A 26,587-nucleotide genomic window follows, 5' to 3' on the forward strand; every position below is an offset into this window, starting at 1 on the left:
TTCGGAGTTCTTCTGTTTTGTTTTAGGAAGAAATCAGTCAGCGGGTCAGGAAGAAGTAGCAACAGTGGGTCTGCCTTGGGCAGTCTTGTATGTGGATTTTGAGGAAAAGGTAGAAGCAGGATTGGAGACTTCTGAGCTGGGAGGCTGTTGCGGGGAGATCCCCAGATGAGGGGAGGTTAGTTACAGTCATGCACACAATAGTCTGATGTTCGATGGTGGGGGTCATGGCCCAGGCCCAGTCAGAGGTGGTGTCCAGAGCTGGTATGTAGCCTCTGCAATGTCGAGATCAATACGGTCAGAAGTCACACAACATCAGGTTACAGTCCAACTGGTTTATTTGAAATCACAATCTTTCGAAGTGCTTCTCCTTCTTCAGGTGAAGTGGGCACCCCAGTCCAACACCAGCACCTCCATGTCACACTATATATGTTACTTTTAGTAGAGCTTAAGTGAATTAGCTCTTATCACTTATTCAACTTTTCTTGTTCTATTCTGGTATCCACAATCTCCCTATTTACCTCCCCCTTTCATATCTCTCCCTCTGGGCTCCACCTCCACCTGTCCACTCACATCCCCTCTCCACCTTTAGCCTAAATACCACTTTTTCCTCGCTGCTGGCAGTTCTGATGAGGACTCGGAACGTTAACTACTTTCGTCGCGCTGATACTGCCAGACCCGCTGAGTGTCGCCAGCAAATTTTGTTTTTTTGTGTGACCTACAGCATCCGCAGTTCTTTGTTGCATTCCGTGTTTGGTATGCCAGTGTGTAGAAAGTCAATAGGTAATAACTCCTTTATTAATAGGAAAGAGCAGAAATACCCACTCTAATTCGCGATTTTAGCAGGGCGTCGCCCAGAGGATTGTACTATTCACCGGAAATCTCTTTGTCTTTTCCTGACAGCGCTCGAGACACGTGCTCGAGCTCCTGAGACTGACAGTTGGGGGCTCGCGCTGACTAACGGCTGTCTGAGGCGGGAACCCGGGTGACAGCCAGCGATCGATCGAAGGGCGCGAACCAGCCGGCTTTTTTGGGAGGAGATGGGTAAACGCTGAATGACTGACAGTTCATTGAGACACAGCCGCCCAATTGAACGACGGCGGAGCGGGTGGGACTTGGCTTTAGCCAACGGCCGATGGTATCTCGTTTGGGTGACGGTTCATCTGACCAATGCGTGTCGGCTTATGCGGCTAGTTCTGGCCAATAGGTGAGAACGGAGGGGTGGGACTCGACCGTGACGGCTGAGAAGGGTGAGGCTCGAGCTGAACATTGAGTGACGGTCGAAAGACTGGCCGTGTCAGGAATGAATGACGGTTAAAGTGGCAAATAGAATGACGGTTCGATTAGCGGGACGAACACTGTCCAATGACTTTGACCACTCGAAATGACTGGTTGTTGAAATGACCAATTGAATGCGAACTGGGGGCGGGACGAACCCTGACCAATGAAATACGACAGAGGATGGGACGTATTAGATGAGTGACAGTTGTAGCCACTGATGGTAGGTCGTATTGGTTAGTGCTGGCCAATCAGTGAATGCTAGGGCGGCGTGCGCTGTCAGGAGTCCTGTCGCTTGCATTCGCATCCATGGCGTCGGCGGCGATGGTCATGAGCTGTGAGATGGGTGAGCCGATTGTCGCCGGTGGCACCGTTAATGCCACCGTCACTGGTCTTGAGCAGAAGAAGTTCGAATACTTCTCCTCTATCAGCCCCATGGCCCGACGAATCATGCTGGAGAGGCAGAAAATCCGCGAGAAGTACGGGCCGCGTTGGGACAGGTTGGAGCCCAGAGAGCAGGAGGAGATCATCGACAACTGGATGGTGGATCCCCAGATCCGCAGCCGGTACAATTTGCACCGCAGCCAGAGAGAGGAGACGGTCTGCTATCCCCGGCTGCAGCTCCAAACCGGCCAGAAGGTTGTGCATTTTGGAGAGGAGGTGAGGGACGGATGCTTGGAGTCTCTTAGCTTGTGGTTGGGTGGGGTGGGGTGGGGTGGGTGCTACTACTTTTCCTGTAATTTTTTTTAGTCGTGCTTTTTAAAAAAAGCGCATCATTTTTATGAGCAAAGGAAACGAGATCAAGTGTGAAGCTGACCAAGCCTTTTAAAACTATGATCTACAAAGCGCCTCAATTTTAACATTGTAAGTGTCGACTTGGGGGTTAATGCTGTGTCCGTCCGCAGTATGTAAGGAATGCATCCTGGATCTGTTGCAATTGAATCTCTGGCTCTTTTCCTTGCAAGTTTTTTTTGCATGCCTGAAATTCTTCTTATAAGAAGGCCCTTGTACTGGGAGGCACGATGTGTAAGAAATGACTATTATTTAGTCTTTCTTGAAACGAACTGACATTTTAAAATTATTTGTTTTGCAAACTTCTTCAATTACGGTAAATTTAAGGAAAAAAAAGATGCAGAATGCTTAAGGATTTACAATCGCGCGCAACATTTATGGAGTGCCAAACAGTTAGCGTTTCAGGCAGAAGAAGACACTTACTACTTCGGAATCTTTCAGTTCCCTGGGCCCCAACGCTTCATCTTCGCTATGGATGTGCGGTCCTTACAAACGTCCATACCCCACAATAACAGCCTGCAGGCCTTCAGTTTCACCCCCCCCCCCCCTATCCAACAATCCCATTCAGTTTCCCCCCACCAATATCCTCCTCTGCCTTGCCGAATTAGTCCTCTCCCTCACTAACTTTTCTTTCAGTTCTTCCCACTTTCTACAAATCCAGGGGGTGACCATAGGCATTCGCATGGGCCCTAGCTACACCAGCTTCTTTGTCAGTTATGTTGAACAATCCCTCTTCAGTACATAAACTGGTACTGTTCCCCAACTCTTCCACCATTTTATTGATGACTGTATTAGCACTGTCCTGCATCCAGGCTGAACTGCAGCAGTTCATTGAATTTGATAACAGCTTCCACACTGCCCTCAAATTCACTTGGTCTGACTCAGACACCTCTCTTTCTTGACCTTTCTGTTTCCACCTCTGGTGACAGTTTACAGACCAACATTTACTTAAACTCACAGACCCTCATACCTACCCAGATGACACCTCTGCAAAATGCAGATGTATCCTGCAAAAACTCCATCCTGTTTTCCCAATTCCTCTGTTCAGTTGCATCTGCTCTGGCAGAGACATTTCACTCCCAAACATCCCAGATGTTCTTTTACATCAAATGACATTTTTTCCACCCCCTTTGTCATCTAGCCTGCTCTCCACCGCACCTCCTCCATTCCCTGCTCCACTGATCTAAACATCCCTTTCAAATGCAGTAAAGGCAAGGACCGCTTGACCTCGCTTTCCACTCCACCAGTCTCTGCATACAACATATTATCCTCAAACACTTTTGCCAACTCCAATTAGATCCCACCACCCCCCCGCCTTTGTGTAAGGTCTGTCCTCTTTGCCACTCCTGGTTTGTGCCACACTCTCCACCAACCCCTCCAACAACCTTCTCCTGTGAGTGAAAAAGATGCAACACCTACCTGTACACCACTTCCCTTCCCTCCATCCTGGGCCCCAAACAGTCCTTCCAGGTGAGACAGAGGTTCACCTGCCTCTCCTTCAATCTAGTCTACTACATCCAGTGCTCCCAATGTGGTGACCTCTATATTAGTGAGACTCAATGTAGACTAGGTGCTCGTTTAGGTTGGCTGTTTCAGGCCCAGTGAAAATCCCGGTCACCACCCATTTCAATTTCCCCTCCCACTCCCTCTCCGACATGTACATCCTTGGCCTCCTCCATTGCTGCAGTAAATTAGACCGCAAAATGGATGAACAACACCTTGTCTTCTGCCTGGGCAGCCTACAGCTTTAACATTGAGTTATCGAATTTCAAATAACTTTCCCACCCATCCCCTGGCTCTTCTTCCAGTCCCACCACCTTCCTTCCATTCCACCTGCCAACCCTTTCTTCCAGCTACCAATCTGATTCATCCCTCCCAACAACCAACAAGGTCATATCCACTACTTGTGTTCACCTATCACTACTTCACCATTCGCTGCTGCTACCCCATCCCTGTAGCTCCCACATCCAGTCCCAAAGAAAGGTTATACCTGGAATGTTGACTTCTTCGCCTCCAGTTTGTTTACTTTGGATTCCATCATCCACAGTTTTTTTTTGTTTCTAACAATAGACATGGTGGCCAGGGCTTAGAGTGAAATTCAGAAAAGCATTTCACCAAGCATGGTGGACGTTTGGAGCTATTTTGTTTTTGCAGATCCAATTGATGTTAGATCAGTTGTAAATGTTAAGTGTGAGATTGGTATACCTCTTATTTCAAGGGATGAAGGGATATGGGGTTAGGTCATAGATCAGCAAGATCTCATGAAGTGACAGATGAATTACGAGCAAGGGAAGGTCATTTGGCCCTTAGCTGCATGAGAACATTATGGCTGACTCTATTGTGTTTTCAATGATGTATTCCTGCCTACCATCAATCCCCCTTTGACTCCCTTGTTAGTCAAAAAATGTCTACTTCTCATTAGAATGTATTCAATAATCCTGCCTTCGGTGCTGAGGAAGAGTTCCAAAGACGCACAACCTTCTGAGAGGAACTGTCAGGAAAAGTTGTTAGCATGTGACTGGAAAGATAATGTAGAAGGAAGAGTATCAAATTTCTTGAACAATGCGACCATGTTTTTGTGCCAGTGGTAGCTGGGCATACAAAAAGTTTTGCCTGAACTGCAAATGTGCCATTGCTTGTGGAAGGGGTAAATAGTGTGATATAATTTTAAACTAGTTAGTTAGATGGAAGCAAAAAGTCACTCTATCAAAAGAAATTTAGTATAAATAGATCAGTAGGATGTGGGGAGAGAGATTGAAATAATCTGTGCACAAATACATGAAGCATGAAAGAGAGGGGGGGAGAAAAACAAGAGTTCTAACCACAAATTCAATTTGAAGAGCATATTGTAACTTGATTGGATGAAATACAATGATCCAAGTATTCCAAGTTTGAAATTCTTCTCGCAAGGATTTGAAAAGGAGAGGCTGGAATAGAAAAATATCTGCATCACTAAGATGGGGGTAGGGAGCGAAGCGGAGTATGAGGCTAGGAAAGTTGCTCTTATAGAGAGCTGGCACAGAGAAGTAGAACTGAATGGTCTCCTATTGCTCTAACCTTTTCTGTGATTTTTAATATTGATTACAAATACAATTGAGAAACATGAATTTCTCTAAAGGTGATCTGGTGGTGGTAATGTTGCTGGCAGAGACCAGGATATGCAAAGGATGCAGTGCTCCAGCATAAATTGCTTATAGTGGAGCATGATCGTGGCAGTGGAGTGGTGTAAACGTAGAGATCATGGAGGCAGGAGCCAAAATCTAGTTGAGGAGTTATGTTTACCCAGTTGAAGCTGTAAAGTGATTATATTCTTAGAATGTAGTCAGGGTAGATTTCTAAATACGTTTTAAAATCGATAAGGGAACAGGCTATTCTGCATTTAATTAAGAATAACAAAAAAACTTCAGTCTTACAATGAAGAAACATCTTGCAAAATGTTTTTGTAACATAACTGAATTTGACATTAGGTTTCAGTTGAAAATGTACACGTCATAAACCAAGATTTTAAATTTAGGGAGGCAAATTTTGGGATGAAAATTTATTTAATCCGGTTAACTGGACTGAACTATAAATACTTTCTGCTGTGTATAAGTTTACAATTTGTAGAACTCTATAAATCTACAATATCCCTAAAATCTACACAGGTAAGCAGTAATGGTCAAGTTAAAAGAAAATTTCAAGCTAAAGTGGCGGCACACTGGCTCAGTGGTAAGCACTGCTGCCTCACCGCACCAGGGTCCCAGGTTCTATTCCAGCCTCGGGTGGCTGGGTGAAGTTTGTACATTCTCCCCGTGTCTGTGTGGGTTTCTTCCACGTGCTCCGGTTTCCTCCCATAGTCACAAGGATGTGCAGGACAGATGAATTGGCCATGTTAAATTGCCCATAGTGTGAGGTCAATTAGTCAGAGGGAAATGGGTCTGGGTGGGTTACTCTTCGGAGGATTGGTTGGGACTGGTTGGACCAAAAGGCCTGTTTCCACACATATTAGGGAATCTAATCTCGTCTAAAGGAAACATCCTGTGCAAATGTGCTTGTAAGTGGCATTCCATAGGAATCTGTGCTGGACACTCTCAGCTTTTCACGTTTATGTTAATTCATTAGTGTACATCCATGTGTGTAAATTATACGAAATTAGGAAGCACCTTAAGTTATGCTGTTGGAAGGAAAATGTTACACATGGATATAAGACTAATTGGGTAGAAAAAACTATGGCAAATGAGTTCTGACAGGAAATTTTAACTCATTCACTTTAGAAGACAACCATTTCTTATTGGCAAAAGTCTCTCTATAAACTGAGGAGGAGCAAGTGGATAATCATGTATCTAGATCAATAAAAGTTTTTATTATGCACTTCGTTAAATAATTAAGAAGGATTATTTGAATTTTGCTTTTTTTTTTGTTTTAAGTGTTCGAGTACCAAATCCAAGCTTGTTGTCCAGATTCTTGATAAGTTACCATATGGAGAACTGTATACTGTATTCGGCCCATATTGATGCAAAGCAGATTAAACAATGAAACTAGGGCTTAAAGACTCTCGTGACCTCCGGGCATCTCCATTTTCCAAAAATTGTCACTGGCCACTTGGGTGTTTTCTTTCTTCCTGGTGGTGGAAATTGAATAAAGACTTTCTAAAAAAATTCAACAGGAGCTTCAAAATTTCCTCAGTCAGGGGACTGACTCGGAATTGGCTGGTAACAGCCAGTGTACTGTGCATAGGTAATTAAAGGGTGACTTGGTGACGGGATACCATCCTCTGTGTGCAGTTATTTCAAATACGCTACTTGATTTTACAAAAGGTTAAGGAGAACGGAGGGGTTCTTTTAGGGGGGAGAAAAAAAGAGTTTAAGTTAGTGAGTGCAGCTAGGAAGGGTTACAGCTGGTACTGCTAGACCTCACTTTTGCATGCTATCAGCTTAGGATAACAAAGCCCACATTGTTATTCCCAACTCATTGTATTTTTGATGTTATTTGTAACACCCATAACTATCACAATAAGTACAGAGCAGCAATTGAGTCTGGTACCTTTTTTCAGTCTGTTTTAGTACTGCTTTGGGTAGTGCTTTTATTCATTGGGGAAAAGCTTTTAAAACTTACTCTTACCTGGATGTGGATATCACTGGCCTCAGCCAGCATTTATTACGATTACAAATTATCTTTTGAGAAAGTAGTAGTGAGCTTCCTCCTTGAATGCTGCATAGTTTGGACCCAGGTAAGGCTTTGGGATCCTGTGTTTGAATCCTGCCACTACAGGTGGTGGAATTGGAATTTTAAAACAAATCTGAAATTAGAACCAATTATTCCAACTGTCACTCTTGTATGGCATGTTTCTTGCCAGTTGTCATACACCAGAGTATTGTCTTAGTCTTGTTGCATTTGGACATGGACTGTTTGTGTCTGAACAATGGTGCTGAACATCAATAAATATCTTCAACAAGACAGAATCTGACTATCTCCCCTTGATATTCAATGGCATTATCATTGTCAGAATCAACAAATCAGAATCTAACACCATCAACAGCTTGGGAGTTACCATTGACCAGAAATTAAACTAGACTATAGTTATTGGACAACAAGTGTTGTGGTTAGGCGAAAGTGAGATCAAGTTGAAAAGTGTAGTGCTGGAAAAGCGCAACCTGTCAGGCAGCATCTGAGAAGCAGAAGAGTTGACGTTTTAGGCATAAGTCCATCATCAGGAGTGTGGGGGAGGAAGGTAGCTGGGAAGGTGATAGGTAGATGCAGGTGGGGGTGATAATGATAGGTTGGAGTGGATAGGTGAGAAGGATGGTGGACAGGTAGGATAGTTCAAGAGGTGGGTTGGATCTGAGACGACGAGGAGGAGGAAGGGAAGATATGCAAACTCTTAACATCAATGTTGATGCTGTATGGTTGAAGGGTCCCAAAGTTGAAGATGAGGCGTTCTTCCTCCATTCTATGGGTGACTTGGATTTGGTGGTGGAGGAGGCCCAGAGCTTGCATGTCCATGGCCGAGTGGGAGGGGGTGTTGAAGTGGTCGACTACAGGGCGGTGGGGTCATTTGTTGTGTGTCGCAGAGATGTTCCCTGAAACATTCTGCGAGTTGGCATCCTGTCTTCCCCAATATAGAGGAGAGCAACGGACACAGTAGGTGAGGTGTTTGGATGTGCAGGAAGATCGCTGATGGATATGAAAGATCCTTTGGGGCCTTGGATGGACCCATCCACAGCCTTCAACCTCATAGACCCAGAACCCCGGGCTGTCCAGTTCTACCTCTTGCCCAAAATCAACAAACCTGACTGCCCCTATCGATTTAATCGTCTCTGCCTGCTCCTGCCCCATTAAACCTACCTCCTCATATCTTGAGACTGTCTTGTCCCCCTTAGTCCAGGAACTCCCCACATACATTAGGACACCACCGACACCTTCCACCTCCTCCATGACTTTTGTTTCCCTGGCCCTCAGCACTACTTCTTCATCATGGACATCCAATCTTTGTATGTCCATCCACCATGGCAAAGCCCTCCATTTCTTCCTCTCCCGCCAAGGTAGAGGAACCTGTACCCTTCCACCGACACATTCATTCGATTGGCAGAACTGGTCCTCACCCTCAACAACTTCTCCTTCGAATCCTCTTCCTACCAAGGGGTAGCCATGGGCCCCAGCTGTGCCTGCCTCTTAGGATACATGGAACAGTCCATCTTCCACAGTTGCCCTGCGCCATCCCTCACCTTTTCTTTCCTCTGCTACATTGATGACTGTATCGGCACCACCTTGTGCTCCTAAGAGGAGCTTGACCGGTTCATCAACTTCAAAAACACCTCCTACTCTGACTTCAAGTTCACTTAGTCCGTCTCGGACACCTCCCTCCCCTGCCTGGACTTCTCCGGTGGCCGACTCAACAGACGTCTATTTCAAACCCACTGAGATCCACAACTACCTGCACTACACCACCTTCCACCCCTACCTCCTGTAAAAACACAATCCCTTACTTCCAATTTCTCTGCATTCACCTTTATTTGCTTCCAGGAGGAATAATTCCACTCCAGGACATCCAAGGACAGCAATTTGCCATCTCAGATGATCAACAATGCCCTTGAGTACATCTCCTCCACTTCCCACACCTTCACCCTTGAACTCCACTCCACCCCTCCAACTGCAACAAGGTTAGACCCCCCCCCCCCCCCCCCGGCCGCAGTCCTTACCTTCCTCCCTACTAATCTCTGGATACAGCGCATTATCCTCTGCCATTGCCACTAAAAATATATTTCCCACCCTACCTTTATCTGCATTCTGTAGACACCACTCCCTCCATGACTCCCTCATTTGTTCCACGCCTCCCACCAACCCATCCTCCACTCTTGGTATCTTCCCTTGCCACTGCAAGAAGTGTAAACCACCCCCACCTCCGTCCAAGGCCCCAAAGGATCTTTTCACATCCAGCAGACAGATATTGAGGTTCGGGATAGATGTTTGATTTCTCTAGGTCAAGTCAGTATAAGGAGAAAGTGTTGGGTATTCTAAAAGTCATTAAGATGGACAGGTCCCCAGGTATGGATGGGATCTATTCCAAGTTACTGAGGGAAGTGAGAGAGGAAAGAGCTGGGGCCTTAATAGATACTTTTACAGCATTCTTGAAGACTGGTGAGGTCCCAGAGGACTGGAAAATTGCTAATGTTGTCCCCTTGTTTAAGAAGGGTAACAGAGGTAATTATAGACCTGTGAACCCTAAGACAGTGGTAGGGAAGCTGCTGGAGAAGAAACTGAGGAATAGGATCTATTCCCATTTGGAAGAAAATGGGCTTATCAGTGATAGGCAACATGTTTTTGTGCAGGGAGGGTCATGGCTTGCCAACTTAATAGACTTCTTTGGGGACATGACGAAGTTTTTTGAAGAAAGGCTGTAGATGTCATACGTGAACTTCAGTAAGGCGTTTGATAAGGTTCCCCATGGTAGGTTGATGAAGTTGAAGTTGCATGGGACGCAGGGTGCCCTAGCTAAATGGATAGAGAGCTGGTTGGGCAACAGGAAACGGTGCTTAGTAGTGGAAGGGAGTTTCTCAAACTGGAGACCTGTGACCCAAGTGGTATTCCACAAGGATCTGTGCTGGAACCACTGTTTGCGGTTTATATAAATGATCTGGAGGAAGGTATAGATGGTCTGATTACTAAGTTTGCAGATGACACTAGGATTGGTGGAGTTGCAGATGGTGAAGGGGACTGTCAGAGAATACAGCAGAATATAGATTGGAGTTGGGCAGAGAAATGGCAGATAGCGTTCAATCCAGGCAAATACAAGGTGATGTATTTTGGAAGATGCAATTCAAAGATGAACTGTACAGTAAATGAAAAGGTCCTGGGGAAAATTGATGTACAGAGAGATCTGGGTGTTTGGGTTCATTGTTCCCTGAAGGTGGCAACGCAGGGCAATAGAGTGGTTAAGGAGGCATACAACATGCTTTCCTTCATCAAATGGGGTATTGAGTAGAAGAGTTGACAGGTCATGTTACAGTTGTACAGGACTTTGGTTTGGCCACGTTTGGAATACTGTGTACAGTTCTGGTCGCCACATTACCAAAAGGATGTGGCTCCTTTGGAGAGGTTGCAGTGGAGGTTCACTAGGATGTTGCCTGGGATGGAGGGTGTTAGCTATGAAGAGAGGTTGAGTAGATTAGGCTTATTTTCATTAGAAAGACTGAGGTTGAGGTGGGGGGGTGGGGGGGGAAACATGATTGAGGTCTACAAAATCATGAGAGATAGCTTCTTGCTATTCATCCTATCTTTTTCCCAGAATGGGGGGCTCAGTTACTAGGGGTCATTAGTTCAAAGTGAGGGGGGAAAAGTTTAGGGGAGGTACGTGTGGAAAGTTCTTTACGCAGAGGGCGGTAGGTGCATGGAACATGTTGCCATCAGAGGTGGTAGAGATGGGCACGATAGCGTCATTTAAGATGTATCTAGACAGATACATGAATGGGCAGGGAACAAAGTGATACAGACCCTTAGAAAATAGATGACATGTTTAGATGGAGGATCTGGATAGGCACAGACTTGAAGGGCCAAAGGGCCTGTTCCTGTGCTGTAATTTTCTTTGTTCTTTTGTTCTTTGTACTGTCGGTACTCTCGAAGTGGTATCCTTTATATTGAGGAGAGAGGATGCCAACTTGCGGAACATTTCAGGGAACATCTCTAGTGTGCACACCAAACAACCCCATCGCTCTGTGGTCAACTACTTCAACTCCCTTTCCCGCCACCAAGGACATGCAAGTCCTTGGCCACTTCCACCGCTAAATCCAAGCCACCCCATAACTGGAGAAAGAATGCCTCATCTTCTGCCTTGGGACATGGCAGCAACATCAACTTCACCAGTTTCCTCATCTCTCCTCCTCCTACCTCATCCCAGATCCAACCCTCCAACCTATCCCAGATCCTCCCACCTATCTTTCCACTCTGACTTTTCACTATCACCCCCCACCTGCATCTACCTATTGCCTTACCAGCTACCTTTCCCCATCCACACCCCCCCACCATCTTATTTATCTTTCTGCCAATCCCCTGTCCTGCACGACCCTATTCCTGATGAAGGACTTGTGCCTGAACATCGACTTTCCTGCTCCTTGGATGCTGCCTGACCTGCTGTGCTTTTCCAGTGTCACACTTTTGACTGTAAGTATTGTGGCTACAAGAGCATGTCAAAGGCTAGTATCCTAGGCCCAACCATCTTCAGTTGCTTTATCAATGACTTCCATCCATCATTAAGTCGAAAGCAGAGATGTTTGCACATTATTGCACAATATTCACCACTCAGCAATGACTATTTAACATGATAATTTTGTATTGGGGATTAATATTTTTATCTGTAATGAGGTAAGCTTTAATTGTTTTGCATACATTGTAAGTTTGCTGCTGTTAAGATATTTTCTAAACAACCCTATTCCGAGATGTTGTTACATAGCCTTGAGCAGATGAGACTTGAACCCAGACCTCCTGGCTCAGCGATGTTGACATTCTTACTACACCACAAGAACTCTTTGGGTGTGGTGTTCGTTTGAAAATGATATCTATTATTATTATTATTATTATTATGGTTAAACAGTTGTCATAAGGAATTTAGTATGCTTTTCCTTTATTGGTCAGAGTACTGAGTACAGGAGTTGGGAGGTCATGTTGCGGCTGTACAGGACATTGGTTAGGCCACTGTTGGAATATTGCATGCAGTTCTGGTCTCCTTCCTATTGGAAAGATGTTTTGATACTTGAAAGGGTTCAGAAATGATTTACAAGGATGTTGCCAGGGTTGGAGGATTTGAGCTATAGGGAGAGGCTGAACAGGCTGGGGCTGTTTTCCCTGGAGCATTGGAGGCTGAGGGGGTAACCTTATAGAGGTTTATAAAATTGAGAGGCATGGATAGGATAAATAGGCAAAGTCTTTTCTCTAGGTTGGGGAGTCCAGAACTAGAGGGCATAGGTTTAGGGTGAGAGGGGAAAGATAGTAAAGAGACCTACGGGGCAACTTTTTCATGCAAAAGGTGGTACGTGTATGGAAGGAGCTGCCAGAGGATGAGGTGGAGGCTGATACAACTGCAACATTTAAGAGGCATTTAGATGGATATAGGAACAGGAAGAGTTTGGAGTGATATGGGCCGGGTGCTGGCAGGTGGGACTAGATTGTGTTGGGATATCTGATTGGCATGTACAGGTTGGACCGAAGGATCTGTTTCCATGCTGGACATGTCTATGACTCTAAATTGCTTTATGACTGCTACCTGACTTGTTCTCTGACATTAAATTGGTGCTTGACATTTTTTTTTTTGTTAATTTTTGCTTTTTGTCTTGGATCTGGAACAGGATCTCAGTTTATTTTTATATTGTTTTATATGTTCCAGTATCCACCAGCAGAACAGTCATGAGGCACACTATATCCTTGAAGTGCAAAGCTATTTCACTGATGGGATGAATATAATATTTACTCTCTAAGTAGTTTGTTTGAACATTTTGAGATTGCACATTGGCCAAATTTATTTATTATCATGAAAGTAAAAATATACAGATTACTTGCACTAAATATGAAATAATCAAAGTATTTTTTAAAAAAAACTTCAGTGTTTCAACACACACTTAGTAATGCTTTCTTATAAGGAGGAATGATATTTTTTTGAAGCACTGTTGGACCTTATCAAGCAATTAGCAAAACTAACTGCTATAGTCCACATATTGTAGGTTTATCCCCAATGCCCTCAGGGAGGAAATGCCAGACTTTTGACCCAGTGACTATGAAGGAATGGGCAATATATTTCTAAATCCGGGCGGTGAGTGGCATAGAGGGGAAACTTGCAGATGGTGCTTTACATATGTTTCTGCTACCCTTGTCCTTCTAGTTGGAAGTGGTTGTGGGTTTGGAAGGTGCTTTGATGTATTTCTGCAGTCCAACTTGAAAGTAGTACACAGTGCTACTATGGAACATTTGGTGACACAGGGAATGGATGCTTTTGGATGTGGTACTAGTCAAGTTGGCTGCTTTATCTTTAATGGTGTCCAGCTTCTTGAGTGTCATTGGAGCTACACTCACCTAGACAAGTGAGGAATATTCCATCAAAATCCTGACTTGTGCCTTGTAGATTGGCAGGTTGTGGGGAGTGAAGAGGTGAGTTACTCACCGCATTATGGCTGGATTCAGCAATTATGTCACTGGTGGAAGAGACTCGAGGGGCTGAATGCTCTCCACTGTTCCTATTTGAAGTAACTCCACAAAAGGCCAGCATCCTGTCACCAAATCACCCTTTGATTTACATGTGCATAGTACATGACAGACCCAGCCATCATAGAGCCAGCACCTGGAGTGAACAGAACCTCTGACACTCCTTTTTTTTTTAATTTTGTCAAACAATACACAGTTTACAAAACAATTAACATTAACAGCTGTATACAGAGAAACAGCAATTTTACAAAGGAGAGGATTGGTAAAGCCTACCGTTCAATAAATGAGGAACCTCAAATCCCAGTTTCAATCATTTATAAAACTGTAACAATGACATTTGTATATAAAGAACAGTCCAACTACATAAAAAACAGTGCATATAATACAGACCCCCAGAAACCCAGCAAGCTCCCCCGTCCCTCCCATCTTCCGGCCATTTTAAGGCAGTCCGCCTCTATGCCCCTTCTGGCTCTTAGTCCACCCCATGCCCCTTCCAGTTCTCAGTCCGCCCTGACACACTCCAGTTTTTTTCCACACTCAAGGTTGTTTTTTTTTTGTTCTATTTATTTTACCCCCACACTATCTACTCTAGTTTTTAGCTTGTCAGCCAGGGCTCCCTGATTGGACCAGATTAACAGCCCCAAAGAGATCCGCCTGGCTGACCTCATTCCAATCACTACATCATGACTTTTTTTCCTTCTTAAATAAAATTACTTTGTAAACCATTTTTTGTATAAAGATGTTAAGTTATGAACTGAGGCCAATCGTGCCTCCTCTTTATCTAATAACTGGAATCAAACTCTACTTGAATTCAGGTGGATTTTGTATGCAGGCTATGTTCTTTGACGTTCAGAGACCATATGTGAAATCAAAACTTAGTAGGACTTTGACTTGATCAGCTATGGCAGTGTTTCCAGGAAACACTTTAAATTTTATTTTTGAAATAAAGTTTAAATATGTTGGTTGTGGTCCATTCTACATAGTAAAATGAACAGTCACAAAAAAACATGAAGGAAAAGAAAGTGAAGACCGAGAAAGAATTAATGAGCAGCTAAAGTATCTCGTGCTTACTTCAGATCTTATGGTGTTGTGTTGTTCAACAAATAGCACAGTTACCCGAGTCCTGTTGGGGGCTTAGCTTAAATTCAGAAACCCGAGCAAAATCCAGACGGAGTTCAATGCAGCATGGAGGGATTGCTGCACTTTAAGGTTTATGATTGGATAAATTGATGTGTCCTCAGGGGGTCTTAAAGATTTGTTACACTATCCAAAGAAGAGCAGAAAACCTTTTTCCACAGAACACTATTCAAGATGATTATTGATTATCGGCTCGCTGCCCATTGCTATTTGTTGGACTTTGCTATGTGGAAATTACTTGCTACATTATAGCAGTGACCAAGCTTTAAAAGCACTTAATTGATTTGTAAAGCACACAACAATGAGGTCATGCAAGATACTATGCATGTAACAAAATTTAATTGTGTCTTTCCATGTATCTTGTAACAAAAACACCATTTCGTAACTTTCTATTTAGGATATTACATGGCAAGATGAGCACTCCGCTCCGTTCTCTTGGGAAACTAAGGTAAACAATCCCATCTTCCATTATCATAGGAAAGATTGATCATTTGTTTTCATGCACAGCATTTATAAAATAAAATTGTGTTAAATATACATCTGTTTTGCCCTCAATAACCTGAGCTTTTACTTGTGCCTTATTTTGATATACAAATTATAGTTATCATCAAAAAATAAATGCAACTCAAATGTGCTTAAACCATTATAACATTTAAAACACACATTTGAGGTTTCTAAATGAGTACATTTGAGAAATGAATTAATTCAACTAATAACGTTTAATAACAATGTTTCTGATCTTAAGGGCATAGGTGTAATTGATATTGTGGCAAACCATGATGTTTTGTCCCTTTATTACAGACAAAAGTGATACAGTGACAGCAAGTTACCTGGCATGCCTGTTTTGTATGGCATAGATTGGGGTTCTCAAGCCTTTTCTTTTGAGGTCCCTTTCACTGTCATGTTTTTAAAAAAAAAACAAGTTTTTTAAAATTAACAAATTAATACCAATGTTTAATTGTATATGTGAAAATTAGTTGCTGGTGCTGATCAACAATTCTGTCATTAAATGGAAGTATCGTTGGCAATGCATGTGCATGTCTTTAGTGGCTCCATCCTTTTTCTATTCATTGAATTCCTGGCACCTTCCCCTGCAACCACAAGAAGTGCAAAACTTACGCCCACACCACCACCTCCTCCTTTCTCTTCCCCCCCCCCCGCCACCTCCCTCCAAGGCCCCAATGGATCCTTCCATATCCGTTGCAAATTCACCTGCACCTCCACACACATCATTTACTGTATCTGCACACAATATGGTCTCCTCTACATTGGGGAGACAGGCCGCCTACTTGCGGAACGTCTCTGGGACATCCGCACCAACCAACCCAACCACTCCGTCAAGGACATGCAGGTCCTTGACCGCCTCCATCGCCAGACCCTGGCCACATGACGCCTGGAGGAAGAGCGCCTTATCTTCTGCCTAGGAACCCTCCAACCACACAGAATGAATGTAGATTTCTCCAGCTTCCTCATTTCCCCTCCCCTCACTTTATCTCAGTTCCAACCCCCGGATTCAGCCCCGTCCTCTTGACCTGCAATCTTCTTCCTGACCTCTCCGCCCCCACCCCCTCTCCAGCCTATCGCCCTCACCCTCACCTCCTTCCACCTATCGTATTCCCAGCACATCCCCCCCCCCCCCCCCCCCCCCCCCCACTCCCTTTAATCTGAGCCCGCTTGGCACACCAGCCTCATTCCTGAAGAAGGGCTTATGCCTGAAACGTTGATTGTCCTGCTCCTCGGATGCTGCCTGGCCTGCTGTGTTTTTTCAGCAGCACACCTTTCAACTCTTTTCTTTGCATTGTGTCAGTTGGTAACACTCAGTTGGCATTCTTGAGTTACACGACTGTAGGATTTAAGTCCTGTTCCAGACTGAATATCAAAATCGAGGCTGATGCTCCAGTACCAAGGGTGTGCCAGGGTGTTGGACATGCCGTCTTTCAGGTGAGACTAAAAACTGAGATGTTCTCTAAGTTGGGTGTAAAGGATCCTAAAAGCTATTTCTGCTTTTTTTTTTTTTTGGCCACCATTTATACCACAAACAACATCACAAAACTGGATCATCTGACTGAATTACTTTTTGTGGGAGTTTACTTTGCACAACTTGGCTGCTGCATTTCCTAAATTACAAAAATCTCTCCTTTCCAAAAAAAATATTTTAGTGGATATAAAGCACTTTGGGATATTTAATGATCATGAGAGATGCTCAATAAAGGGAACTTTTTATTGCAAAAGTGATATTTAAGTTGGTTGCTCAAGATGAGGCCATCACTTTTGATGCCACATTGAGTTGCACCAGGGCTAATGTGAACTTACTTTGTGTTATTTGTGCACACACTTGGAACAAGGGTGACTGGATGGCATTCAGGACTGGGAATTCTACCTTAATTTATTTTGTTCTTCTAGCAGATGTTGGAGGCATTATTATTGGCATTAATCATAGGATAGCCAACTGAGTGCAAACCATGACCTGTGTTGATATCTGATTGGATTTTGTATTTCCCAGTGATTCAGTGGAGGTGTATAACAGATCTTGATAGCATTTATTCTCATTTATCATTAACCAAGGACTCCCTATACCACATCAGGTATTGTTTGTACCAACAGTCTTTATTCACTGCACTTCATGTTTACAATGTAGTTAATTATGTTCAATGGTTACACCTGGATGCAAATACAAACTCAAATGACAGTTGCTCATGTAATTACTTAGCAGTAAAAGAAAAAAAAGTTGATTTTAAAAACTAAAGGTTAGGGTATTCAATTGGGCAATATATTTAAATACAACTTATTTAAAGGATATTGTGGTAGTGTCCTGACCTTGGCCAGAAGATCCAGGTACCAAGCTTGTGGGGCTGAATGTCCTATTCTTGCTTCTGTTACTGTTCTATATGTCCACGAATGTTTCCAGACACCAAGAGTTGTGGCCTGGTGACAACAGACTAAAAGCCTGTTATAGCAACTAGTAGAATTTAACTTGGTAAAAATCAGGGATGTAAATTTAGTCTTAATAATGGTTACCATGAGACTAATTAATTAATCATAATAACCCATCTGATTCTCCAATGCTGTTTTAAGGGAAGGAAATTTACAGTTTCTACATATGACCCAGACCTGCAGTAATGTGATTTATTCTTTCTTGCCCAAGAAGCCCCACGATTGCACCAAAACAGCGCAGAAAAATAGTTTTAAAAATGACCAGACAGACCATCAGTTGTCAACTTGGGCATTGAAAATAACAGCAGTAAATCCAACTCTGCAAAGACCTCCATAATAACATTTTAATGCTAAAATTGGAAGGGCTGAGCACTAGACCGGTCACGAAATATATTACTATGCATAAAATCTTACCTTTGTATTCAATGTTTGCCCCCACAAATCTCTTCCGCTCTCTTCTCCCCTCTTTCCTGCCATCCGCCCCCCCCCCCCCCCAACTTCCTACTGTCCATACTGCTCCACGTTGAGCATCACTTGGAGGAAGCACTGACAACAGCAAGATAATTTGTTCTGAGGTTGAGGACTTTACTGCTCTTCATCAAGAGTGGATGCTTCTTAAGCCAGAAGTGCCAAGTCAGACCATCTCCGCCTCCTTCAGATGTCCCCAGTTTCTCAAATGTCAGTCTTCTGTCAATTTGATTAACTCCATGTGATATTAGCTGAAGGCATTGGATACTGCAAAGGCTGTGTGCTGACATCATCCTGTTATTAGTATTGAAGACTTGGACTCTAGAATGAGCTGCATCCTGATCCAAGCTGCTTGAGAGCTACAGGGCATTTACTTGAGATGGTGGAAAATTTGACTGAATTAGACCAGCGACTTACTGTGACCATGTGAGTAGAGCAAAGACTCAGAATTCTGAGGTGAGAGATCACTTCTTAATTCTCTAGTGCCTGCTTTGGCACAAGCAAAGAGGGGAATATTGTCCTCTGAGTGCACTGCTAACAACACAAACTCTGCATTATCCAGTACAAAGCAGCCTGCTTGATTATCTCCCCATCCACCACCTTAAATATTTGCTTCTTTGTCCACTGTTGCATATTTGTACCGACTGCAGGATGCATGGGAGAATTGAACATCTTTCAATAACTTCTTTCAAAAACCCATGACCTCCACCACATAGAAAGGCAATGTACGAAGCATGCAGGAACCCCTCCAACTGCATGATCCTCTAAATTACACATTACCCCTAACTTCCAAGGATTTTTTCTTTATTATCCATTTGTGGGATGAAAGCATTGCTGACTGGCCAGCATTTAATGCTAATCCCTAGTTAACTTTTGAGAAGATGTTTGAGCTGCCGCCTTGACCTATTGCTAAGTGTGTTGACCCACAATACATTTGGGGAGAGAATTCCTGGATTTTAATCCGGTGACAGTGAAGAAACAGCAATATATTTCCAAGTTAGGATTGAGAGTGGCTTGGAGAGGAACTGTCAGGTGGCAGTCTTCCTATCTATCTGCTGCCCTCATCCTTCCAGATGGAAGCAGTTGTGGAATGTTACCATTCCTTCAGAAACCTGTCAGATAGAGGACACTTCTGCTCTATGATTTCCTATGTTTAATTGTTTGAGATGGAGTTCAAAATTGTTGCAGCTGTTCTGTTTAGGCTTCATATTATTCCATAGAAACTGTTTGCCAGACATTCTATTTTTAATGACAGAATAGAACATGGTTAATATGCTGCTTTCATTAGTAAGATTTATAGAAAGGTACTTTTCCATTTTAAAGAAAATTGATGTTTCCTAGGAAGATTTTTTTTGAAATATTATTTTGCAGATTGATTGTACAGTCAATCTTGACAGCAAAAACCTGAGATCACACAAGGCTCAGAATGCCTAACAAGACCAATCCATCATTGGTCACAAACTCTTATATGCAGCCTCTTAAGAAAAATCTTAGTTTAAAAAAAATTCCATCAAATTTAAATTTCCCTGTTGACTTTAAACTGAAATATTTTGCCTTCAATTCATGTTTCTCTTTCATAAGGGCAAATAATTTATCAATTTCAGAGTCAGATGGAATTCAATTTTGCCTCCATTGCTGCTTCTGAACAAGGGGTTTCTGTCCAAAGTGAACAACGGCAACCTGTCAAGACGTCCCAAGGAAATCACCAACTTAAAACACCCCAAGGAGGGCTGCCAACCAAACCACTGCAAAATGGAAAGACACCAAGCATAGATGGTCTTGCACAAGTCAGAAAAGAAGAGTCGTCCTCCTTCTGGAAACTGAGTAATGAAAGATCCAGGCTGGAGGGCGAACAGTCTGATTATCAGTATGTAACCCCAAGTCAGATTAAGTCAATGGAGAAAGGGGAAAAGCCACTTGCTTCCTACTTAAGACAAGAATCATTATCTAAGGATAAAGATGAAAATAAAGCTGAGAAACCTAGGGTGAAGAAGCAGGAACGAATAATCAACACCAACGTCTCATCAGTGTTTATTGACTTGGATAGGCCACGGACAAACCAGCCTTCAGTCAGTGTATGTGATGATATTTCCACTCATGGCCATACTGAGAAATCTCCAGATAAAAAGACTGTTTCAAAGGAATCTGTAGATGAAGAGCGAGATGACTCCTGTGCGTCTGATGCACCATTGTTCTCACAGGTAAGGTTTACTGTCAATGACATAAATTACTGAGCATTTTTGTTGGGCACAACAGTAACTTTATCTGTGTGCAGACTGAGTAAAAGGCAAGCCATGAGGAGGATTTTTTGATTGAGCAGTGAGTCTTGTAATTCTTTACCCAAGGGCTGTGTAAGCTCAGTCATGTAAAGAATTTCAAGATAAGAGATTGATAAGTTTCTGGTTCCTGATGACCTCAAGGGAGATGGAAATATTATGTTGTTAGATGATCAGCCATGATCTAGAATGGTGGAGTGGGCTGAATGGCCTCCTGCTTCTTTGTTACTCTGTGGACAGTATCAAACTGGTGAAATTTTAAGGGACTGCAAATGACATACCGTTGCAATGTAGTTAATAAATAATATTGATCAAAAATGTAGAGAAAAGGGAATTCTATTTTGAGTCATTTTTCTTCCTTGTAGAGGATGTTTTTGAAAATGTGGACAAATAGCTTAAAAATGAAAAAATATGTAGTCAGGAAAATTCTTAATCGTTCTTTAGTACCAAAGAACTGCAAAATTTCTAATATTTCTCCAGTACATTTTGGTTCAGCTTTTCACCTTTCAGTTATCAGGCCAATTCAGAAACTACTAAACTCAAGGTAAATGATGTTTATACTGAGAAGAAAATACTGATTGGTTAGTAAGTGGACTCCAGTAGATGCATTGCCGTGGTGAATGAATCAGCTAACGACTATTGCAACTTTACAAGAATTGTTTGCCCTCCTGTCTGTGAATGAGATCTGGGTTCAAGTCCCAACAGCTTCAGACATGTGTAATAATCTAGCCAAACAGATTGATATCTACAAAAACTATGCTAAAGAAGCCTGTAGTGGTACAGAAGTTGTGTCCCTATCTAGGACACCTGCTAGGAGGCCAGTGATCAATTTCTACTTGTACCAGATGTGTTACATGTCTGAGGTAGGGTGGCTGGAAAATGCCTAATCAGTCTGCTGACAACCACTTTAAGATTATCAATTGAACTTGGTATGTCATATATATTGAAGTACAGGGCCCTGTTCCTTTCCAACACAAAAGTTAACAAAATAGTCAATAGCCATTTTCTCGTTCATTTCTCAGGCATTGCTTTGCCCTTTGAGTCAACTGGCCTGTTTACTGACAGTTGTTACTGATGGGTGTAATCTCAATGGCAACTGACCTCTACCAATAAGAGTCCAATTTACAACCAGTTACTCCTCTCATACTATAAAATTGTTTTCTCTTTTAAATTGAGTGCAAGATAAAAGGTTTCAACAAAATGTCTTTCAGTAACATTTTTAAAGTTATTTTTCTTGAAACAATCCAGGAATTCAAAATCCTTGATTTGATTTCCCCAGGATCTTGGCACACCATAGCGGATCCCCAAACTTTAAATTCTCTAACCATTTTTATGCAACTGACTAGTTATTGTTCCCCTCAGTCATAGAATCATGGAGCACGGAAGCAGACCCTTTTGCCCAACTCGCCCATGCTGACAAAGTTTCCCAAACTAAGCTATTCTCACTTTCTTGCGTTTGGTCCATATCCCCTAAGATGTGGAAAATCCATTGTTTGGACAACCTTTTTGGTAATCCATTTTGACATTACCTGGCTGACTGTCAATTCTTTATTTCCACTGAAGTGACCAGAGAGAGTGTTGAAAGTTGATTATAATCGCTCATTCTTATGGTCAGCTAATTATCCTTTTCAATGCTGGTGATAAAACCTAACTCAGGGACTGTAACTGAACAGACTTCATAGATGACATGGAAGTGCTTGAGGCATGTGCAGTGTTTTTTTATATAACTTTGTTCTGTACATATGCTTTATGTTTTCTTAACTGTCTTTGCTTATCAGTGCTAATGGTTTGCTGTATTTACAAACTGTGCTATGTTGATGGGATCAAAAGAGTGCGAAGAGCTCCATTAGATTGGGTTGGGATATCTGGTCAGTGTGGACTGGTTGGACTGAAGTCTGTTTCCATGCTGTACATCTGACTCTATTTGAAGCATGGACCATTTAGTTTCCACACTGTAAATTCTAATTAATACTGTAATTAAGGAATAATAGATTAGAGACTGCGTCTTGCATTCTTCACTCATTGTAAGTATTAAAAAGTGACCCCAATCAGACAACTGACTATAAATTTATATAGGCAGACGTAAAAAGCAAAGAAATATCTAATTGTTGCTTTGTTGAGCTGTTTTGCAGATTTCCTAAGCTGCAAGAGAACACAGTCTGTTCTCTAAAGCTTTAGAAATGTAATATCTATTTTTGTTAAAATGCAGTGTCCAATAAAAACATTCCAACTTTGTTATAATTTTAAAATCATTCCAGTAAACGACAAAGTTCCCCGAGGGAGACTGATTAGCAAGGTTACAACTCCGAATACAGGGAGAACTAGCCATTTGGATACAGAACTGGCTCAAAGGTAGAAGACAGAGGGAGGTGGAGGGTTGTTTTTCAGACTGGGGGGGCTTGTGACCAGTGGAGTACCACAAGGATTGGTGCTGGGTCCTCTACTTTTTGTCATTTACATAAATGATTTGGATGCGAGCATAAGTGGGTACAGTTAATAAGTTTACAGATGAGGGACAGCAAAGAGGGTTACCTCCAGATTACAATAGGATCTTGACCAGATGGGCCAACGGGCTGAGAAGTGGCAGATGGAGTTTAATTCTGATAAATGGGAGATGTTGCATTTTGGGAAAGCAAATCTTAGCAGGGCTTTATATACTTAATGGTAAGGTCCAAGAGAGTATTGCTGAACAGAGACCTTGGAGTGCAGGTTCATAGCTCCTTTGAAAGTGGAGTCGTGGGTAGATAAGATAGTGAAGGAGGTGTTTGGTATGCTTTCCTTTATTGGTCAGAGTACTGAGTACAGGAGTTGGGAGGTCATGTTGCGGCTGTACAGGACATTGGTTAGGCCACTGTTGGAATATTGCGTGCAATTCTGGTCTCCTCCCTATCGGAAGGATGTTGTGAAACTTGAAAGGGTTCAGAAAAGCTTTACAAGGATCTTGCCAGGGTTGGAGGATTTGAGCTATAGGGAGAGGCTAAACAGGCTGGGGTCGTTTTCCCTGGAGCGTCGGAGGCTGAGGGGGTAACCTTATAGAAGCTTATAAAATTGAGGGGCATGGATAGGGTAAATAGGCAAAGTCTTTTCCCTGGAGTGGGGGAGTCCAGAACTAGAGGGCATAGGGTTGGGGTGAGAGGGGAAAGATATGAGACCTAAGGGGCAACTTTTTCACATAGGGTGGTACGTGTATGGAATGAGCTGCCAGAGGAAGTGGTGGAGGCTGGTACAATTGCAACATTTAGATGGGTGTATGAGTAGGAAGGGTTTGGAGGGATATGGGCCGGATGCTGACGGGTGGGACTAGATTGGGTTGGGATAGCTGGTCAGCATGGACAGGTTGGACCGAAGGGTCTGTTTTCATGCTGTACATTCTATGACTCTAAACATGGAGGTGTCCTTTCTGCAGGACTCATGTTTTCTCCAGTCTTGGAACGAGAATATTTCAGTGACCGACCGTAGAATAAATACACAAGGCCATGGTAAAGAACCGGATAATTGCTTCTACTTAAATTATTGATAATGATTTAAAATACCTATTCAAAGATTTTTTTTTTAACTGGCTAAAGTAGTTTAGTTTAGTTGTCCAAAGAAATGTTTATGAATGCTCTGCTCTGTCTATGAAGAAGTGAAACTTGAACTCCTCTTTTCCCTCTCCATTACAGATTAATACAAGTAGTTCTATTCTGAAGACTGGATTTGATTTCCTGGATAACTGGTAATTGCTTCTACTTCCATCACAACTTCTCTCAAGCCAAACAAACCCTACCATTTTGGCTCATGACTATGAAAGTGATACTTCCATTTTAAATTTGGTAGTTGAAGTGGATGGAAATGAAAATACTGCTCCGAGCCCCTCAACAGTCAACCATTTACAATAACACCGATTTGTACATTGTTGCACTTAGGAGTATGTATGAAATGTGTGCATTTGCTTATGTATAAAATAATCATTCAATGCATGCAACACACTAGAATTGCTCATCTTTTAAAAATGCTTCATCATGAAATTCAAATGTACATTGATCCAGGATTCCCACTAGGAACCACTTTTTCTGGTCCCCTTCTGGAAATTATATTACAAGAACATGTGGTGAAGGTGGATTGTCTTAATTAACATTTGAAGACCAACAACCTTTTAATCGTCGAAGGAAATTAAACATATGATTTGTCCACTTCAATATGCAAGCCCAGAAGCTAAAGCAAGTATGTAGCAGTAAAGTTTTCTTCCAAAGGTGGTTCCAGATAAGTTTTTAATACTTCAACTATTAAGTGTACATGTATACCTTTTTATAAATGAAAAAAAATCCAAATAATCCTTTAAGGATTCCAAAGTATGTATATTTATGTATCCATGGTGCTTAAGTGAATTAGTGGCAAGATTCCTGCACAAGGAATGACTACCAAAGGTAGGCAATAACTACATTTGTGAAATTTGCTATAGAAAAGTAGTAACATAGCCCTACTTTTACTTACGTATTTTACAAAGGTAATCTTGGCTCATTCAGCTGAATGCCATAAATTGTTCTCTTATTCAATGTTAATTGGATATTAATTCATTAAAGTTGAAAATTGATTCAAATGGAGCTATTGTTTAAATGCCCATATTGATAACAAAGTAACTTTTTTTTTATTTCTGAAATTAATACATTATAAATGCATTTAGCATACTTATTAGAGGAACCCCTTATCAGGGTCATGGACAAGGAGTACTTCATTTAGTTAATCGAATGCCGTATAACATTTTAGCCAAGCAGCGGGACCTTGTGATCTTGCCGGATAATCCAGTAGTCAGATTTAAGATTCCTCTATATATCCACGCTAAAGTAAAATCCTTCAGAATATCTTGTTCATTTTCTGCATTTATCTGCTAAACTTGTACAATGCTGTTCTGCACAGCAAAGTTGGAAGCAGCCAGCCATTTCGTTTTGAGTACTCTGGTATGATAACTAAAACCTAATTAGAAGTAGTGATTTAAAGAATTTAAAATAACATTGGCTATTGTGTAACTTTCCTACTTCTTCTGTATGGTTTATTAATTGAGTTGTAAAAGCTGTAGGCTCGATGTCATGTTAGTTGCTATTCCTTTTAAGTGTGTCTGTCTAAACAAATGTGCCAGTTTATAGTGTAATTATCAGCTATCTTTACAAAATGCAGTTCAGTAAAAATGTATGTTGCAGATAAGTTGAAATAATTCCCAGTTATAGTGTGGTTTATACAAATGAATTTTACTGATTTACTTTAACACACACAAATATGATCCTGTGGTTCCCTGCTACATGCATCATCATTAGCCTTCCCTCACCCAAGGATGACTCTTCCACTGTCAGGGTGAATCTATAGCTGGCAGTGCAAACTGACATGTCTGCAGGCTCTGTAATGCTTGGGGTAGAAGACAGTCATAGGAAGGTAGTGTGGTGGTGTCCATCTTACACTTTTTTTTGCCTGGTTTCTGCTTTCTCCTGACAGCAAGTCTGTGTTGGATGCCAATGCTCCATTTTGGATGGTCTTGGGTCAGTGATTTCCTTGGTGTCTGTGGGAATACTGTACTTCAGCGATCCTCTAGAGTATCCCTGAAATGCTGCTTCTGTCCAGCTGGGGCTCACCTACCATTTTGAAGCTCAGGGTAGAGCACCTGCTTGGGCAGTCATGCGTTGGTCATGGGCACAATGTGTCCAGCCTATTGTGCTTTGCAACTTTATCAAAATTGGGTGGGAACAGCTCATGGAGTCTCTCTCTTCCCAAAACCCTATCAACTGGATGGAAATGCACCAGTGACAATTTGCCTCTTTCCCCTTTTTATTAGTATATTTACTCTGTTACAAATGTCATACTGATATACATTTTTTAGACTGAAGTAAAATGAATCAGATTGACATGCAGGCCTCAAGGCCTTTCCATTTCAATCAATCTAAACACAACTTAGTTGAATTAGATCCTTAAGTATAGAATAATTAAGTCAACAGAAAACCTTTAAAGTACAATAAAATGCAGTTGGCCTAATGACTAAGTTTGCCCAGGTGGGCTTTCCTTGTAAATGC

General features: G+C 42.2%; 1 protein-coding gene across 3 annotated transcripts; it reads left to right on the forward strand.

Annotated features, from left to right (window-relative positions):
* Nucleotides 1-1,554: 1,554 nt before the first annotated feature.
* c11h1orf198 (chromosome 11 C1orf198 homolog) lies at nucleotides 1,555-25,740 on the forward strand. Of its 3 annotated transcripts, XM_072580408.1 has the most exons (4): nucleotides 1,560-1,935; nucleotides 15,269-15,319; nucleotides 19,878-20,474; nucleotides 24,212-25,740. In XM_072580408.1, the coding sequence occupies exons 1-4, from the start codon at nucleotides 1,585-1,587 to the stop codon at nucleotides 24,266-24,268; spliced, it is 1,056 nt and encodes a 351-aa protein (XP_072436509.1). In that variant the 5' UTR covers nucleotides 1,560-1,584; the 3' UTR covers nucleotides 24,269-25,740. The 3 variants fall into 3 exon arrangements, with proteins under 3 accessions (XP_072436510.1, XP_072436509.1, XP_072436511.1); XM_072580409.1 differs by lacking the exon at nucleotides 15,269-15,319 and having other exon boundaries at nucleotides 1,555-1,935; XM_072580410.1 differs by lacking the exons at nucleotides 1,560-1,935; nucleotides 15,269-15,319 and adding an exon at nucleotides 16,558-16,812.
* The last annotated feature ends 847 nt before the right edge of the window (nucleotides 25,741-26,587 follow it).

This window comes from Chiloscyllium punctatum, chromosome 11 (genome assembly GCF_047496795.1).
Source record: "Chiloscyllium punctatum isolate Juve2018m chromosome 11, sChiPun1.3, whole genome shotgun sequence".
Lineage (NCBI taxonomy): Eukaryota > Metazoa > Chordata > Chondrichthyes > Orectolobiformes > Hemiscylliidae > Chiloscyllium > Chiloscyllium punctatum.